Raw genomic sequence first — 16,541 nt, 5'->3', positions numbered from 1 at the left:
TGAACGTAATAATTATACATTGTTTAATTGCTTAACTCTTAATGTATATGAAACATTTTAACTAAATCAACAATCAAATATACACTCTGCTCACAAAATAAGAAGTTTTGTTTGCTTCTGCTGCTTCTAACTGTCAAATAAAACGACTAAGAGTCATGTCACTTAACATTCAAGACACAAAAACATATTTATTTAAATTTGTTACAACTTAAAGCACGAGTTAACTAGTTCTTATACATGTCGCAGAGCACTTTCTCCATGGGCGTGTTGCCAATAGTGCGCTGAAAGTAGATGGACTCGATCTTGTGGGAGCTGATCATCCGCAGCAGTGGCAGCATGAGCAGGAGTCGTCCGAATCTGGCAATCTGGGCCGTGAACTGCGTCTTCGTGTGTTGCGACAACATAACCTGATAGATTAACTTATTAGTTCACATCACCTATTCCCATATATAGCATACTTACGTGCGCCTGATCCTGGAGATTCTCAATCTGCGCTGGATCCTTCAGACCACGTGTCTCTGGCCGAAACAAAACAATTGCCTTGAGGCAGGCAAATTCAGCAGGATCAACTAGCACCGCTTTGTATTTGCAGAAGATCTCGTGAAGGGTTCGCACATCCGCCGCCAGCTGCCAAAAATGTAGGTTCGCATAAATAAATATCAATTTAATAAAGTTTGCCAAAACTTACCTCTTCCTTTGTTATGCAAGTGTCGCCATTGGCGTTGTTCTCCAGATTGTTACAGTGCTCCGCCACCGAGAAGAGGGCACAGCCCGTGGGATCCAAGGGGATGCACCATTGGATGGCATTCAGCAGGAACAGCTCGGACCAGGACTCCTCCAGCAAAATCACCTGATTAGGAAAGCGTGTTTTATGAATATTCCTAATATCCGAACTAACAACATTTAAAATTAATTTTTCCTTCTGCAACATACTATATGCCGAATGTAAATATAACTCAACACCAAACCTCTTAAAATGGTATTTATCCTTGTACCTCAGAGGCTCAATACTAGCTTTTATTAGTAGATAATATTTATTAATTTAAGCCCACCTGATCCCGAAAGGAAAGTCGCGCAAAGCTGGGCAGGTTCTTGGCCCACTTGACGGCCATGAAGAGAAGCCGGGCACTCGTCTCATAAACGGTTTCGTGCTGATGGGCATACAAATTGGGTGACATGAACTGCGGCATGATGAAGCTGGAATCCGATCTGCTGACGGTGTGCGGCTCCTCGTTGTCATTGGTTACATCTATGGAGTCATCTGCAGAGGTTTGCCAATGAGTTATGTATATAGGTTATATTATTGATATATATATTTTTTTTATTGAAGAAGAGGAGAGAGTCACCCAAAAGAGCTGAACTTAGCTTAAGTTATAAACATTATGTTAGCTATGAACAAATAAATGTAAATGGTAATTCTTTTTTTTTTTAAGTCTGTGAGGTGATTTAGTCATGGAACATCTCTAATATAAATCATTCATATTACTATACCATTGCATTAGTCATAAATGCTTACGTATATTATACATAGAAAGCATTATTATATTATAATATTGTATAATATCCTTTGTAAAAAGCGTTCAAAAACTTTAGACAAATAATTATAAACTCTGACAAAATAAAAAAAAATTATTTGATTTTGTTATGTACTTAAAGTCACGAGCATATGTTAAAAGCATCTAATATCCTAATAATCATGACTCTATTTTAGACTACCCACCATCATTGTCGTTTTCCATCGTGGGACTGGAGGAGCTGATGGAGGAGACGCTGCCGCCGGCATTGTTCTTCTCCTTGGCGTTTTCCGGGGCCGGTGAGCTCGGGTCGATGGAGTGGTTGCTGCTCGAGTTGGTCGAGTGGGAGGCGTTGCCGCTGTTGGCCAGCTCCATGCCATAGGCCTTCTCCTTGGGCGAGTGGTGAACGGAGGCGGCGTTGAACATGGGAAAGCTGCCGGCGCCCATGTGATTCGCAGCCAGCTGCATCGAGGAGGTGAGGTGGTTGTGGTGCAGCAGTCGTCCAGTCGGCAGGCTGCCCAGTGCTGTTCAGGGATCAACAAAGGGCATAAGTTAGGGCCGAAACTATAAACTGGGGGCCGGGGGGCAGTGGCTACTCACTGGGCGGTGGGAGAAGTCCGGAGCCGTAGCAGGGCGGCGACAGTAGCACGGGTGGTCTGCAAATTGGAGTTGCCCGCAGATTTTGGGCGGTTAGATAGACTTATGCTGATGACAGCCCAGCCACACCACATGCACTCAAAAAAATTACTTTATAACATTTTTTAATTGTTTGGAAACAAATTTTGTATTTAGAGAATATACCTTTCTTTCAAATACGTTAAGTGCGTTTTGAAGTTATTGCCTTAATAATTTTATGTATGTCTTCAATAAGTTGCTGTCTATTTTCACCTTAATCAACTTAAATTTTCTCCTTTTATATATAATATTAGCTTTCAAATATTATTTAAAAATATAACATTATTGAAAACATTTCCGATAATTAATTTGAATTCATTTAAAAGATAATAAAAAAATTTTACTTTCCGACCAGTGTAATAAGAAAAGAAGAATTCATTTCATTTGTTTTATTATATTAGAATAAATACATAAAATGATTGAAAATTGTTTTTAACATGATTTCAATTATTAAGAACAATTTCAGTGGCACAAACAAATTTAGTGTGTATCTTTGTGAAATAAGGATGTTTAAGCAACCATAGATAAACACTCATAGTTCAAGGATAATTCATCAAAAAGAAGTCAAGACTATATTTTGTTAGCAATATTACATTATGAGCTATGAAAGGTTTAGCCTAGCCCGAAAATTTTACAAAATAATATTTTGTCTGCACTCGATAAGTGCATTTATGTGTTTTTAAACCTTTCATTTCATTAAATTTTTTTTTGTAAAAAAACAGCTTTCAAAGTCATTAGACTTTCAATATTTAAATGGAATTTTTTTGAGTGCACGGCCGTGGAAACGGTAACACACACTTACCCGAAAACTCCGACGGCCACGGCGGCCTCGCGCAGAGCCCGTCCGTGTTCCATCTCCCGCAGCGTCTCCGGTCGAATAGTGGCCGTGTTGCGGGGCTGCCGCTCATTTTGCACGGCTGTAATTGGAAAACAAATGCAACTAACATGAGCACTCAGCGGAGTCTAGATGGGACGTGGACGTGGACGTGGACGTGTTCGTAATGAGGAAATGTCACACTGACAAAATCGCTTCGAGGCGCACAGGTATCGCAGGCCCAAATCTAGTCGCGTGTACCCTGTCCTCGTCCTCGCCGTTCCTCATCAGCATATGAAATTTGCCGAGGACTCGACGAGGGGAACAAGGCCATCCATTGATGGCAAATTGGTTTTGCGGTCACGTGCCGTTCACGCCCACAAATTGTTTCGCCATTTGTTTATGCAATTTCACCGCACAATGAGGCTGCGCCACAAAAGCTACTTCGCGCTAATGGCGGATCCGCAAACTGTGGCTATTTTCCATACGACTCGCATAATTTACGGGTAAATTAAAGGAGCCATCATAGAGTTGGTATAGAGTGTGAAATGTCCCTGGTGAGAATATATGGTGTGAAAGTCACGACTTGAATGTGAATTGATATGAATAAGTGGATGGACCTATATGCTTTGATACTAACCTTTTTTAAGTTCTCAACAAAAAACTATCAGGCTCATTGCTTTAAAGGTTATAAAATTTAATTTCTCAAAAAAATGAATAGCTTTTCTTTAAACTAAAACAGTGATAATATAATTGTATACCTTTGCAAAAAAAATATTCTATACAAAAAAAAATTTAAAGAAGGCCTTAAAGACTTTTTCAACTATGACATCAGTTTAATTTTGTAAGCTTGTAAAATATTTTTTTAACTATTTAAAATAAGCCAATTAACCTTTAGAAAACAAAAAAGTATTAAGCTTTTAATTGTGAAAAACAAACATATATTTTTATGACTTTTTTTGGTTTAAAGAAAGATTATTAATATATGTAGTTTAGAAACTTTTATAACTTTTAACGATTCCATACACATTATTATAAAATTAATTTATGTATAGATAAATGTGTCTGAGCTTCATACAAAAACATATTAAAGATGTTTAATCAAGATACTTGCAGTAAACTAGTAGGAAGAAACCTATTGAGCAAGTTTTTCATATTCATAAATCCCTAGTGACCCTTTACTTGCAAAAAGGTAAGCACAATCGATTCGTATTGATTTTATAAACCTGAACCTGAGTGACGGCTGCTGTTTGTCTATTTACTATTCAAGAAATCGAGCCACTGTTTGCTCAAAGTTTCTGCAGCCATCAAAACAATGAGTAAAACTTTCAGTCAAAATGAACAATTGGGGTGCAGTGAAGTGGCAGCGCTAAAGCTGCATAAAATCTGTCAAAGACAACACGAGCAGCAGGTAACAAATCAATTGGGTGAGCAATATGTAAATAAGGCGAAAGGAGCACCCGCACCCGCACCCGCACCCAGAGGTGAACCACCCCGAAATGAGATGATGTTCCCTGATGTGGGATTTCATCGTGTTCGTGGCAAAGGGTTCGAGGTTAGATACGTAAATGCTGGGGCACGTGTGGCCGGGCTTTTGAGGTCCTGTTAAAGACCAATTAAACGTGCTTCAGTTCATTAGAGCGAGTTGAGTTATGATAATATGCAGAAGTGAGTAGTAGTAAGTAATACCCACCATCCTTGTTCATTCCCATTTGAAGGCACTTCTTGAGCCTGCAGGCCTGGCATTGATTCCGATGGGCTTTGTCCACCACACAGCGTCCAGTTCCCGCCTGGCAGCTGAAAAAGAAATCAGATTCGATTAAAATAGTGCCAGGAGACATAATCAGGTTATCCTGGGGCGATAACGAGATTTGTCGTGTCAAAAATTGCAACATTTGTCGATTTCGGCAGCAGACTAAGGCCAACCGAGCGTAAATCCAGCCACAAAAGCACTTCTGAATCTGCTGGATATATACAGGACCTCTGCTTCTATTTCATCGACCTCTGGTCCAGTCCTTTTGTTCTGCCCTCGTGGAACTTTAATCAAATCAGGGCTGAGTGGCGTGTTCTGAACATCCCACCCACGGAAATCCCCTGACTCAGAACCACTTTTAGCCCAGTCATCGCCTCCCTTTTTGCCCACTAAGCCTGCGCCAAAACTCAAAGATGGCCAACGCTCCTAAAATCTCGAGTCGCCCGTTTCGCATCCATTTTATGTGCTTCGTGGCGCCTCGGCTCAAATCACTTAGCCAAATGTATCCTTCAGCCACAGCCCTTGTATAAAAGTATATAATTTAGGTATTTTGTGTATGCAAATGTCCGGTTTTCGTAAACAAATCAAGTAAATTGAATATGTGTGAATGGGCTTTCTCATTCCGTTGGAATGCCAACTTGTGTGGGTCTATAAAAATAATCACATAATATTGCCATCTCTCATACCAACAAACTTCCAGAAATAGACGATGAACACATCACTTTATGTATACCAAAACTACGGGGAAAATGGCCTCAAGAGGACCCATTTTGACTGAAGGCACAAAATGGTTTAAGCCTTGATACTCTAGAAATTTTGCTTTCTATTCCTTAAAAAAGATTGGTTTTTTCTAATTGAATAGACATTTTAAAATAAATTAAAAACTTTTAAATAACCATTCCTGAAAATAAAATTTCTAGTATTCTACTAATTTACTTATTCGAAGTTTTTATATTTCGCAAGCGCTAAAAACAAGTAAAATGATTTCAAATACTGAAAGTTCTTGAATTTTTAACATGTAAGAATTATAAAATCTACATCATGACTTTTATGTAGTTTTAAAATATATATTAATATTCGATTTAAGATGAAACAATTGAATGCAATACGTTAAACAGGTGCCACAACAATTATTATTAATAAATATAAGTATCTAAAATGTTAAAAAATTATATTAAATAAATGCATGAAATCCTAAAATTTTGTTATAGATGTAAAATAAATTTTATAGATTTGTATAGTGTTCAAAGAAAATTATAATAAACAAATATAAATATCAAAACTGTTACATGTGGATAAATTACAAACCCTCCAAATTAGATCAACTATATTCATAAATTCCAATAGGTATTTTTATAGCTGTGAAAAAACGGTATAGATTTTTATCATGTTAAAAGAAAATTCCGGTGAATAAATTCGAAAGTTCTGATTGGAAGCAATTGATTATAATTGAAAACGGCTTAATGGGACCACCGGAGACAAGGACATAAAAAGGACCAGGGGCCAGATTGACTCTGTCGGCAATCGGAAAACAAGTCACGTCGGTGAGAATATACACTAGACCTGTTCCCCGTTCGTATCCCTTTTCCATGTCCGTAGTCTGGAGTGTATGCCTCGCTTAGTCATTCCTCTGCAGGGGAGGATGTTGCTCTATTTTATCTAGAGAACCGCCCCCATTTTTTGACTTTGTTGCGATTCGGCTTAGTCGGTGGGCAAAGAAGAAGATGTCGGGAGTTTGGGTGAGGGAGATTGAGGGAGGATGAGGGTGCCGGGTCACATTTGGCCAAGTGTTTTGCGCTTAAGCCCTCCATATCAATCTCATGGGACCGCTGGGATATAGAGATTTCGACGTTTGTGATTTACCGCGCCTGCCGGAAAAGAAAACCGCAGCACAAAATATACATTACTGTATCATAACTTTATGTTTTTGCTGCCATTGATTCTGATTCTGTCGTTTTGGCTTATGGGATATTCGGCTGATTTAATGATAATTGAAAACCTAAAACAAACTTTGTTCAGTTTTTGATTCGTATATTTGTGTATTCCTGTTTTTATTTTTGGTTTCGCGCATTTCAACGTTGAAATAAAAAGTTTTAAACGAATTCACTTTAAATTCAATTACAGTTTAAGCTGCAATCGGGGGAGAAAGTGGATTGGCATCCGCACATGATGCCATTCTGGGTACAAAGTCAACGCGAGGGCAAATATGCGCATTCAAAAGTTGACGCTCAAATCCCAAAGATTTGAATAATTGTAATGAATTTGGCAGAGCTCCGTAATCCGCCAGACGGGCCTCCAGGCACAGCAGCCCACTCCACCAGCACCACCCACTTTGAGCAAATGTAGCAACATTTAATGGAAATGAAATGGTAATGACCGGACTTAGGACCGCACTCAAATCTACACAGACAAAAGTAGTGATTGTTTTGTAACATATTAAAGAACTTTATGCTTTCAACTCTGATCATTTCGTTAAAAAATCTTCTTCTTTTGGTTTTTACTAAACATTTATAAAGATTTTAAGATCCAGTTTCAGATCAGTAAATTATATTCTGTTTTGTTGCGGTTCATTTTATATTTGAACTGAATAAGTCGCTTCAGTTTGTTAAGTTTTTGAAAAAAAAAATGATTCAAGAATATTTAACAAATAGTTTTGATAGCTTATAAAAAAATAAAAATATTCATTGGATTTTGTTCATACTTTTTAAAACATTGTTACGGAGGTAAGTTTTAAAAAAAAATTTCACAAAGCTTAAGATATTTCTGTACCAAAAATATGGTAATGTTTTTTTTTATAAAAAAAAGTATGTTTTTGTATTAAGATGCAATTGAAAAATGAACACCCATTTATTTTGTTTAATGTGTACCTTTTTCTTTTTAAAAAATATTTTTTTTCTCTGTTTACCCACCGATAAATGAGTTTCCGGCGCACACTGCGCTTGAAGAATCCGGAGCAGCCATTGCAGGCGAGGATTCCGTAGTGCTTTCCCGAGCTGGTGTCGCCGCACACCACGCAGATGAGGCCCAGATTCTGGCCCTTAATCCGGGTCATCGAGGAGGATTCACTGGCCGACGTGTGGTTCATGGAGTTCGCCGCCGCTGCTGCTGCTGCAGCCGCTGCAGCGGCACTATGGTTCCAGCTCAGCAATCGACCAGCGGACACGTTGGGGGCGGCGGGATGAGGGGGCGGTGGTTGTGCGGGCGTGGCCACGCCCACTGATGTCGGTGGGGGCGTATAGCAATGCCGCGGGGGGCTGTGGAGCTCTGAAATAATTCAAAACATTAGTATGCTACAAAATGTATTTAAAACAATTTAATTTACATTTAAAACAAGTCATTTAAAAGGATAATTTCTTTTGGTTTATACATAACTTATTCTTACAATAATTAAATTTGTATTATTTCCATTGAAATAACCTATATTGATAAAGCAATTAAAAACAGGTTTTCAAAAAATAAGGATCTTAAGATCCGACATTTTATAAGGGTTTTTATTATTCTACTAATTATAAGTGTGTTTAATAAAAATATTTAAGCTATAATTTCATTTTCTCAGCACACGTATTAATTAAATATCAGTTACCAATAAGAAAACTTCATGATCCATTGTCCAAACTGATCAAGGTAGAAGGAGTATGCTATTTATTATTAACTGAGATTTGCTATAGAAAATTTGACCAGCAAGAGGCAGAAATAAACTTAGTTTGTTGTTTGATCTCATTGAAGCATAAGCCATTTAAAATTTCAGATCTGATTTTAGCTTTATTCCCATTCCCTCAGTGGTAATAAAAAATCACTTATGTAGTTCATTTAAATTAAATCCCAATTTGTCAGATGTACCACAGGAGAAGGGGAAGAACCTGCCGATCTTATCCCTGCGTGGCGACATTGACGCCCTGTAATCCGCAAATATATTTACACATTCAATTAGGGTGCCATTAAGCCAAACGGCTCTCGACCAGAGCGTGCCGAGCAATCTGTGCGCAAAATTTGCCTCGGGGGACGATTGTTTTGCCATCACACCCTAATTTGATTGTAGTTTCCTTACTGATTTTTTGATGCACTTAACCCTCGAAGGACGAGGAAGAGGACGAGGACACATTTGTTACACTCGCCACTTGGCTGTGCGATGGACCATTTCCAGGGTTCCTGGTTTTTGGTTTTGGTTGTTCGTTCGGATTCAAAGACAAAGTCAGAAGGCCTTTCAGCCTTTCAGCCGGTACCAACTGGCAGGGATCTGCGGTCTAATGCCAGAGGATTAGCGTCATATGCTTGCATTTTCCGGGTCTCCGTCTTTGTTAATTTTATGAGCTCGTTGAAATTCACTTTGGCCCACTCCTGCCACTGCTGCCAACACACAAAAGTGTTGAGGGCTGTGTTATGAATTTCTGAAATTTTTGGCGGCCTGACTCGAGGTCTAATTCAATTTGGTGATTATCGCAAATTGAATTTGCTCGGCCACTCGTGCATGCCATCAGGATGTTGGGCATCGATTTAATTCGAGTGTCTCCGCAGACAACTCGTTACTACAAATTGGTAATTGAAATTGGAAATGTGTCATTAAAACAGTCAAATCCGTTTTGGGTTGTTTCTTTTCAAGTTGTTTTATTTTTGTATTTAAAAAAAGAAAAGGAATGGACAGTCCCTAGCTTTGTAACTGACCCTCCTGGTAATCCTGATCCAGAAGATATATTTTCTTTATCATCAACTGATCTGTGCTACAAACATCCAAAATATAAGTATTTTGCGCACAGGTGAAAAAACGTAGTAATTCAAAATATTTCTTACTCAGTTTAAATATTTTTCGGTTTGATTTTTGTTTATTGCGTTTTTTAATTATTTTAAATATAAAAATATTAAAATATTTGAATACTTTCGGAATTAATTTTAATATCTGAAAATTTTAATTTAAATTAAATAGGAACTATTTTAAACCGGATATATTTATCATAAATTTTAATATTTTAACTAAATAACCATGCAATTTAACTTGCCTTTTATATTTAATTTAAATATTATACATACTTTGAATTCAATTGTCAAATATTTATTTTTATTATTCGATTTTTGTATCAGTGCGGACATTAAAAGAAAACAGTAATTATTAAATGTTAATCGTGTAATTAAAACGAGTATAATTTTAAGCTTTATAATTTTAAAAATCCACACCTAAGAATTTATTTCACAATTTTATTAGTATGAATATACGTGGCAATGGAAAATAGTATTTCACTTTCAGGTTTAAAATATCAAAAGCAGTTAAACTTTTTTTTTTAATTTTTTCTTATGACAGACATTTTAAACAGAAATCTTTGGCTATCCAGCATTTTAATTTCTTTTAAAAGAAACCCTTTCATTTTTTTCATATAACGTGACCTGATTAATCGTGGGAGTAAGGCGCCCGAAAAAAACGTCTAATTATATTTCACAAACCATTTCCCTTAAAACGTGATATTACCCTTAATATAAGAAGCAAATATGGTTGCTGTTTATTAGTTCTTTTCCATTTTTCTTTTTATTTCCTTTAAAACAATTAAATAATTTGATTTTCAGATGGGAAAAACAGTTTTTTAATAACTCTGATTTAAAAGATTGATAGTTTTATTTAAATCATATGTGTACTTTATCTATTTTTAAGAGAAATATTTTAACATCTCAATTTTTAAGCACGGTTTCCATATTATACAATATTTGGAACTATTTTTATGCAATTTTTTAGTTAATTTTTTTGTTAGATATTTAAATTTACCTTGGGATGAAGGACGCGTTTCGGAAGAATTTTCTTCTTTATTCATTTTGCTGTTTGTTGTTGTAAAATTTCACGGTTTTTTTAACGTTCGGCAGCAAACAACACTTTTATTTTGATTTTTTAAATCCTCACTTTTAAAACACACTTAGCTCCATGATTATTTTAACCCGTGGAAAAGCGACGGCAACTGTGGAGTCCTTTGAATTCCGCTAATGAAACCGACCAAATCCGATCCAAACCGACGGCACTGCGACTATGCTGCGATGATGTTAACGTCTCGATGTACGATTTCAGATTCCAGATTCCGGATTTCAGATTTATCATAAAAGCGTGACAGGAGCTAAACAGTGATGTGTCCACTCCAGCAGTCGGCCAACCAGCCAACGGGCCAACCCCAGACTAGGAAAAAACCATATCGCAGGATATAATCCGCGGTCGCTGAGTGGGCAGCAGCAGGGGTTCGAGTGTATGTACGTGTGTGTTTGTGAGGACAAAAAGCACAGCACAGCACAGGACACACACTAACACTAATACACACACGCACACACCACTAGCAAGAGCAGAGAGCATCGAGCATCGAGCAGCGAGCAAGGAGCAGTGAGCGAAGGATAACCGCACACTACCCACCCGCCCACTTTGTTTTGCAAAGGGGAACGGAGACTTTTAGTGGCAACTCTGGTGGCGCATTTGCTTGTTGGCTTGCTTTGATTCGTTCCTTCTTGATGCTGCGGCAGCAGCATGTCCTTGCTGCCATAGTGTATGTGTATGTGTGTGAGTGTGACTGTGAGTGTGACTGTGAGTGTGGGTGTGGGTGGGTGTGTGTGGGTAAGCCAAGCCACAATCGCAATCTCCAATAAACACCCGGCTCTGCGCTCTCTGCGCACACACACAATCAGAGAAGCTTCGGCCGCCATCATGACTTAAAAAAAGGAGCAAGGAGCAGAGAGGCGAGCGGAAACGGAAATGGAAGTGGGACAGGGGAAGGGGCAGAGCAATGGTGGCTCCCCACCAATACAAATACACATACACCCACAAACTGGGCGACGCAGCTGCGCGGCTCTGCTGCTGGTATAATCGTCTTGGGTTTTGACATTTTGTTTTTGTTTTATAATACCCTTTGTGATGTCGGCGCTTTACTTTCCTCTATCCCCTCTTCCCTCCCTCTTGACCCTCTTCCAACGACGTCACTCTTGGCCTCGTCTTCTAGCCAACCTCCCCCTTCCCCACACAATAACACCCTCTTCCGCCCACAATTGCCACCTCCCAGTTAACTGTAATTGAATTGAAGAGAAAATTGTTTTTGCTCGTTGCTCTGTAGGCGTTGGTGTGCATGTACTAGAATCTGCATAAAGTACACCAAAATTTATAGCCCAAGGAGTTTAGAAAAGCAATAATGCGATTTATTTATTTGCTGATTAAATTGTCTTAAAAAATTATTTTTTAACTATTAGAATCCATAGAGTATATTTAAATGATTTATTTATAGACCCATAAAATAGTATTTTAAATGCGTAGAAATAAGGGATAGAAAATAATCCTTATTTGCGAATAATTTAATAATCGTTGATTTTAAATCAGCATGTTGGAAGATGTACTCTTAAAACCAATTGTTCTTCCCCTGTTTTGTTAAGATATTAAACTTCTACTGTCGTATTGTTATATATTTTAATTAAGTCTCAAAATCAATTGTTTTTGGTCCCCTGTTTGCTTAGATATTAAGCTACTACTATTTTATTGTTATATAATTAAAATTAAAAAAAAATAATTTTAAGATTATTTAACTAACTTTTACCTTTATATACCTTTTATATATTTTTAAGTGTAAAACTCTTTAATGGCCCAACCGTTTATCGAAAAAAAATTTAATAAAGAACAGTTATTATACTTTAAAACAAAATACCTAAGTTTTTGGTACGTAATCATTTAAAAACGTTGAAACGCGAACTGCTCTTAATCAAAACTGGAAGCACATATGTTTATAAAATTTCAAAGTTGTCTTTAAGGAGACCTATGCAATTCTCTTAAAAAATTCTCATAAAAAAATATTCCCATTTCCCTTGGTAAACATTAAGAAATCAATTTGTGTAAATATTTACATACATGCATTATTGGTAGAGTAAAATAATATGTTTTTAATAATATATGTTTCTGATTTGTATTGTGAATATAATAACATTTTAGCTTACTTTCTAAATTATTGAACAGCTAAATCACTTCAAAAGGATGGACTAGTTAGTTTTTTTTTGTTTTGTATCAACTGATACATCAATAATTTTGATTGTGTAATTTTATTTACCTTTTCTGTATTATATTTTAATGGATTATTTCAAAGCGCTGTTATTCAAGGCTTTATTCTGGGAGAGCTAAAGTTCGGCCCGGGTCCACTAATCCAATAATCGATAAATGTTGCCTGCAGGCTGGAAGTGGAAGTGGATGTGGAAGTGGGTGGTATGGGTGGGGATTTCCGGAGAAGGTTCCTCCGTTCCGTTCCCCGATTTCGTTGTGGGGCTTTTGCCATGCTTAATGCGCCGACATTAACTTTGTAACAAATGAGATGTCGGAATACAACAGTCAGGATCCTGCCAAGCCGCAGCCCCTCCTCCCGCTCTCTGCTCAGCTCCTTTCTCCACTCTCTCTCTCTCTCTCTCTCTCTCTTTGTGGGGGGAGAAAGCAAGAGAGCAGCTGCGGCTGGCAGAAGTTTATGCTCGGGACAAAAGTGAACAAATGCAAAAGTCAAAGCGCTTTGCCGCCATAGCCACGCCCACAACGTCGAGGGAGGAGCGAGAGAGAGCGAGAAAGAAGGAGAGTGAGAGAGAGAGCGGCGTTATCCTGTAATAACCGTGCATCAAGGATAACCGGCTGTGCGAGCGGGACAGCTGATGTCGTGCGAGCAGGACGAAACGAGGCGACAGGGTTGGTTCTTGACATTTGAACGGCGACATTTCGCATTGCCAGGATACATACACGAATACACCCACACATCGGCAAATCTCTGTGAATCCCAACAACCCAGTGGTGGATGGAAGGGGGTGGAAGAGGGGGCGGAGGGCTGCGAACCTTATAAAGTGCAGTGCACTTTATTTAATCAATCAAAACTCATGGGCGACTCTTTTATTCAACAATCAGACACTTTGTATCTTTGATTTACTTTCCGGTCAAGTAGGATTGTTGGGGTCTGAAACTTTATTTTTTCAATAAATATAACATGTTATTTATATGCGTATAGTTGACATTTTAATTTTAAAAAAGTTTTTTGTTTAATAAAATAGAGGTTGACTAGCTTAGACATTTGTAATAAATCCAACCCCGTGTCTGAAAGCCCTTTGTCTATTTTATTTACCTACAAAGTGGGAAGTTTTTAAGTTCATTAATCGCTAAATGAATGTAAATAATGTGTACTGGCCACTTTAAATGAAAACTCATGCTCTCTTATGCTTATATTTGTTTACTCACCAACCCAAACTGACTGTTAAATAAGCATTATAGATTCTCAATAGTTCCAAGATTATAATTGAAAGAAATTATTGTATTTTAATTTTTAGCTTATCAACAAATTCAATAAAAATTGGCATAACGTTAACCTAAAGCCCAAATATAAATATTCATTTTTTTTCCATTTATATTTTCTAAAAAATTTAAATATTTTGATATTAGTCATAACAAGATAATAGAATACAATACACAAAAACAAAAACATATTTGAAAAAACCAAACAAAAACAAAAACCTGTCTTTGATTTACATTTTGTTTTTTTTTTTGGTTTCAACTGACCTATTGTTTATGTTATCAACATTTTTGGGATATTCTACTAGGTAAACATATTAGATGAGAGTATTCATCAAACAGATTAAATGTATTTTACAGATTATGTAACAAATGATGTACGAAACTTAAGTAAAAAGAAACTTACTTTTCGAAAAAAGGACTGAAAAATTTAATACTATTTTGTATTAACAACGCGAAAACTTTGTGAACGCAGTAGTTCGAGACGATTTTAATTTGCGAACAATTGTGAAACTATGTCGAAAGCGCGACGAAAAGGAGTGGCTACGATGATGTTCGATGGATCACTAACAATTATATTTCAATAATTTCTCTTAGAACCTAACTTATGCTACGGTGGCGAGAGACGGGGCGAATTCGCAAGAGCGAACAGACGAAAGCTTTATTGGCTCCCGCTCTCGCCCTACAACTAGTGATTTAAATACAAGCGCTGAGTGCGCAAACACCGCCCCCTCTGAAGGGACGACGTCCTTCAGCCCAGAACGGGCAACAGGGCCAGTCGGTGGACAGCTCGCCGATATTCGCCGTCCTGCGTCCTGACGTCCGCCACGCGAACCTTGCTATCGGCGCCGGCGTGCACCGCTACCACTCGTCCGATCCTCCACTGCTGGGGCGGAAGATTGTCTTCTGCGACGACGACGAGCGCTCCCACGACGAGGTTGGGCTCCCCCTGGTGCCACTTGGACCGCTGTTGGAGGCTGGAGATGTACTCCCGGGACCATCGCTGCCAGAACCTGTGCCTGAGAGACGAGACACCTCGCCATCGTCGCAAGCAGGTCAGGCTGATCTGGTCCGGGAGCGCCGCTGATGGTGGGGCCAGAAGAGGGCCGCCGATGAGCAGATGCCCGGGGGTCAGGGCCTCGCCGTCGTTCGGGTCGCTGCTTAGAGCGCCGAGGGGCCTGGAGTTGAGCACGGCCTCCACGCTGGTGAGCAGAGTTCCGAGCTCCTCCGCGGTCAAGAGGTCTTGGCCTACCGTCCGAAGGAACAGGTGCTTTGCAGACTTCACACCTGCCTCCCATAGTCCGCCGAAGTGCGGTGCTCTGGGCGGTATGAACGCAAACTCGCATCCTTTTTTTGATGCGAATGTTTCGATACCGCCCCCCTGCTCCTCCAGACGGGCTCGGAACTCTCTCATGTGGCGATCTGCGCCGACGAAATTGGTGGCGTTGTCGCACCACACCTTTTCCGGAATCCCGCGACGACTCACGAACCTTTGAAATGCCAACAAGAACGCATCAGTGGTTAGGTCAGACACTAATTCTAAGTGGACCGCTTTGGACGCAAAACAGACGAACAAGGCCACGTACGACTTGTACGGTGGCTTACCACGGATACGATACGTTGTGCTGCAGGGACCACAAAAATCAACGCCACAAATATTGAACGGGCGGAGAGCTCGAAGTCTATCTGCTGGCAAGTTTCCCATAATTTGCGTCAAAAGTTGCGGCTTACAGCGAAAGCAGCGCATGCACGACCGAACTGTTCGTCGGCAGACTTCTTGAGCATTAACTAGCCAGATTTTCTCGCGCAGACGACTTACGAGAGCTCGTGGGCCAGCGTGACAGTTCGTAACGTGCAGGTATGACACATAGGATCTGACGAACTGTGAGCTTTTAGACAGCAACAACGGGAATTTGGCTTCGTACGGGATAGGAGCATTCAATAACCGACCCCCAACTCGTAGCAATGTCGAGGAGCACCAATCCGATTTATTTTCCTGAAGAAAAGGGTTTAACTTTTGAATATTCGTTGCTACCGGTTTATTCTTCCGAATTTTACTTATGTCGTCCCTGAACTCGTGAAATTGGACAACTTCGACAAGTTTATCAAAAGCGAAATCCAGTTCTCTTGGCGAAATACTTTTTTCAAAGGGCTTCGACACCTTTCTGCACCTTTGAATAAAACGAAAAACCCACACGAAAACTCTCAGAAGCTTCAGGTGCGACGAAAAAGACTCTATTTTCTGAAGCACATAATTTGGCTCTGGGCTGACTACGAGAGCTATTGCCGATTTGCGTAGCTCCATCGACATTACATCAGCCGGCAGTTCGAAATGTTTATTTACAGGCCAATTATTTTCTGAGTCTAGCAAGAACGAAGGCCCACCGAACCAAATGGACGTTGTAAGCTCCTCTACGTCACATCCTCGGGACACTATATCTGCTGGGTTGACTTTCGTGGGAACGTGTCTCCAAATTGCTTTCTCCGACCACTCCTGAATATCTGCAACCCGGTTCGAAACAAAAACCGACA

At 39.1% G+C, this 16,541-nt stretch overlaps 1 protein-coding gene and 1 long non-coding RNA gene across 3 annotated transcripts; one reads left to right on the top strand and one right to left on the bottom strand.

The window, feature by feature from the left end:
* Nucleotides 1–158: 158 nt before the first annotated feature.
* On the bottom strand, nucleotides 159–10,924 carry LOC128253832 (photoreceptor-specific nuclear receptor). The gene is made up of 10 exons (XM_052982517.1): nucleotides 10,506–10,924; nucleotides 7,666–8,020; nucleotides 4,697–4,800; nucleotides 2,992–3,106; nucleotides 2,115–2,170; nucleotides 1,721–2,038; nucleotides 1,053–1,261; nucleotides 689–850; nucleotides 463–627; nucleotides 159–407 (listed from the first exon to the last, which is right to left on the bottom strand). Exons 1-10 carry the CDS (start codon nucleotides 10,549–10,551, stop codon nucleotides 225–227), a joined length of 1,713 nt encoding a protein of 570 aa, XP_052838477.1. The 5' UTR covers nucleotides 10,552–10,924; the 3' UTR covers nucleotides 159–224.
* LOC128253833 (uncharacterized) lies at nucleotides 253–1,186 on the top strand. Of its 2 annotated transcripts, none has more exons than XR_008267490.1 (4): nucleotides 253–387; nucleotides 454–638; nucleotides 709–979; nucleotides 1,048–1,186. It is a non-coding gene; the product is annotated as an uncharacterized LOC128253833 (long non-coding RNA). The 2 variants fall into 2 exon arrangements; XR_008267491.1 differs by having other exon boundaries at nucleotides 454–642.
* Nucleotides 10,925–16,541: the final 5,617 nt, after the last annotated feature.

The sequence above is a fragment of the Drosophila gunungcola genome, assembly GCF_025200985.1.
Source record: "Drosophila gunungcola strain Sukarami chromosome 2R unlocalized genomic scaffold, Dgunungcola_SK_2 000004F, whole genome shotgun sequence".
Taxonomy (NCBI): domain Eukaryota; kingdom Metazoa; phylum Arthropoda; class Insecta; order Diptera; family Drosophilidae; genus Drosophila; species Drosophila gunungcola.
This window is presented reverse-complemented; position numbering and strand designations above follow the sequence as displayed.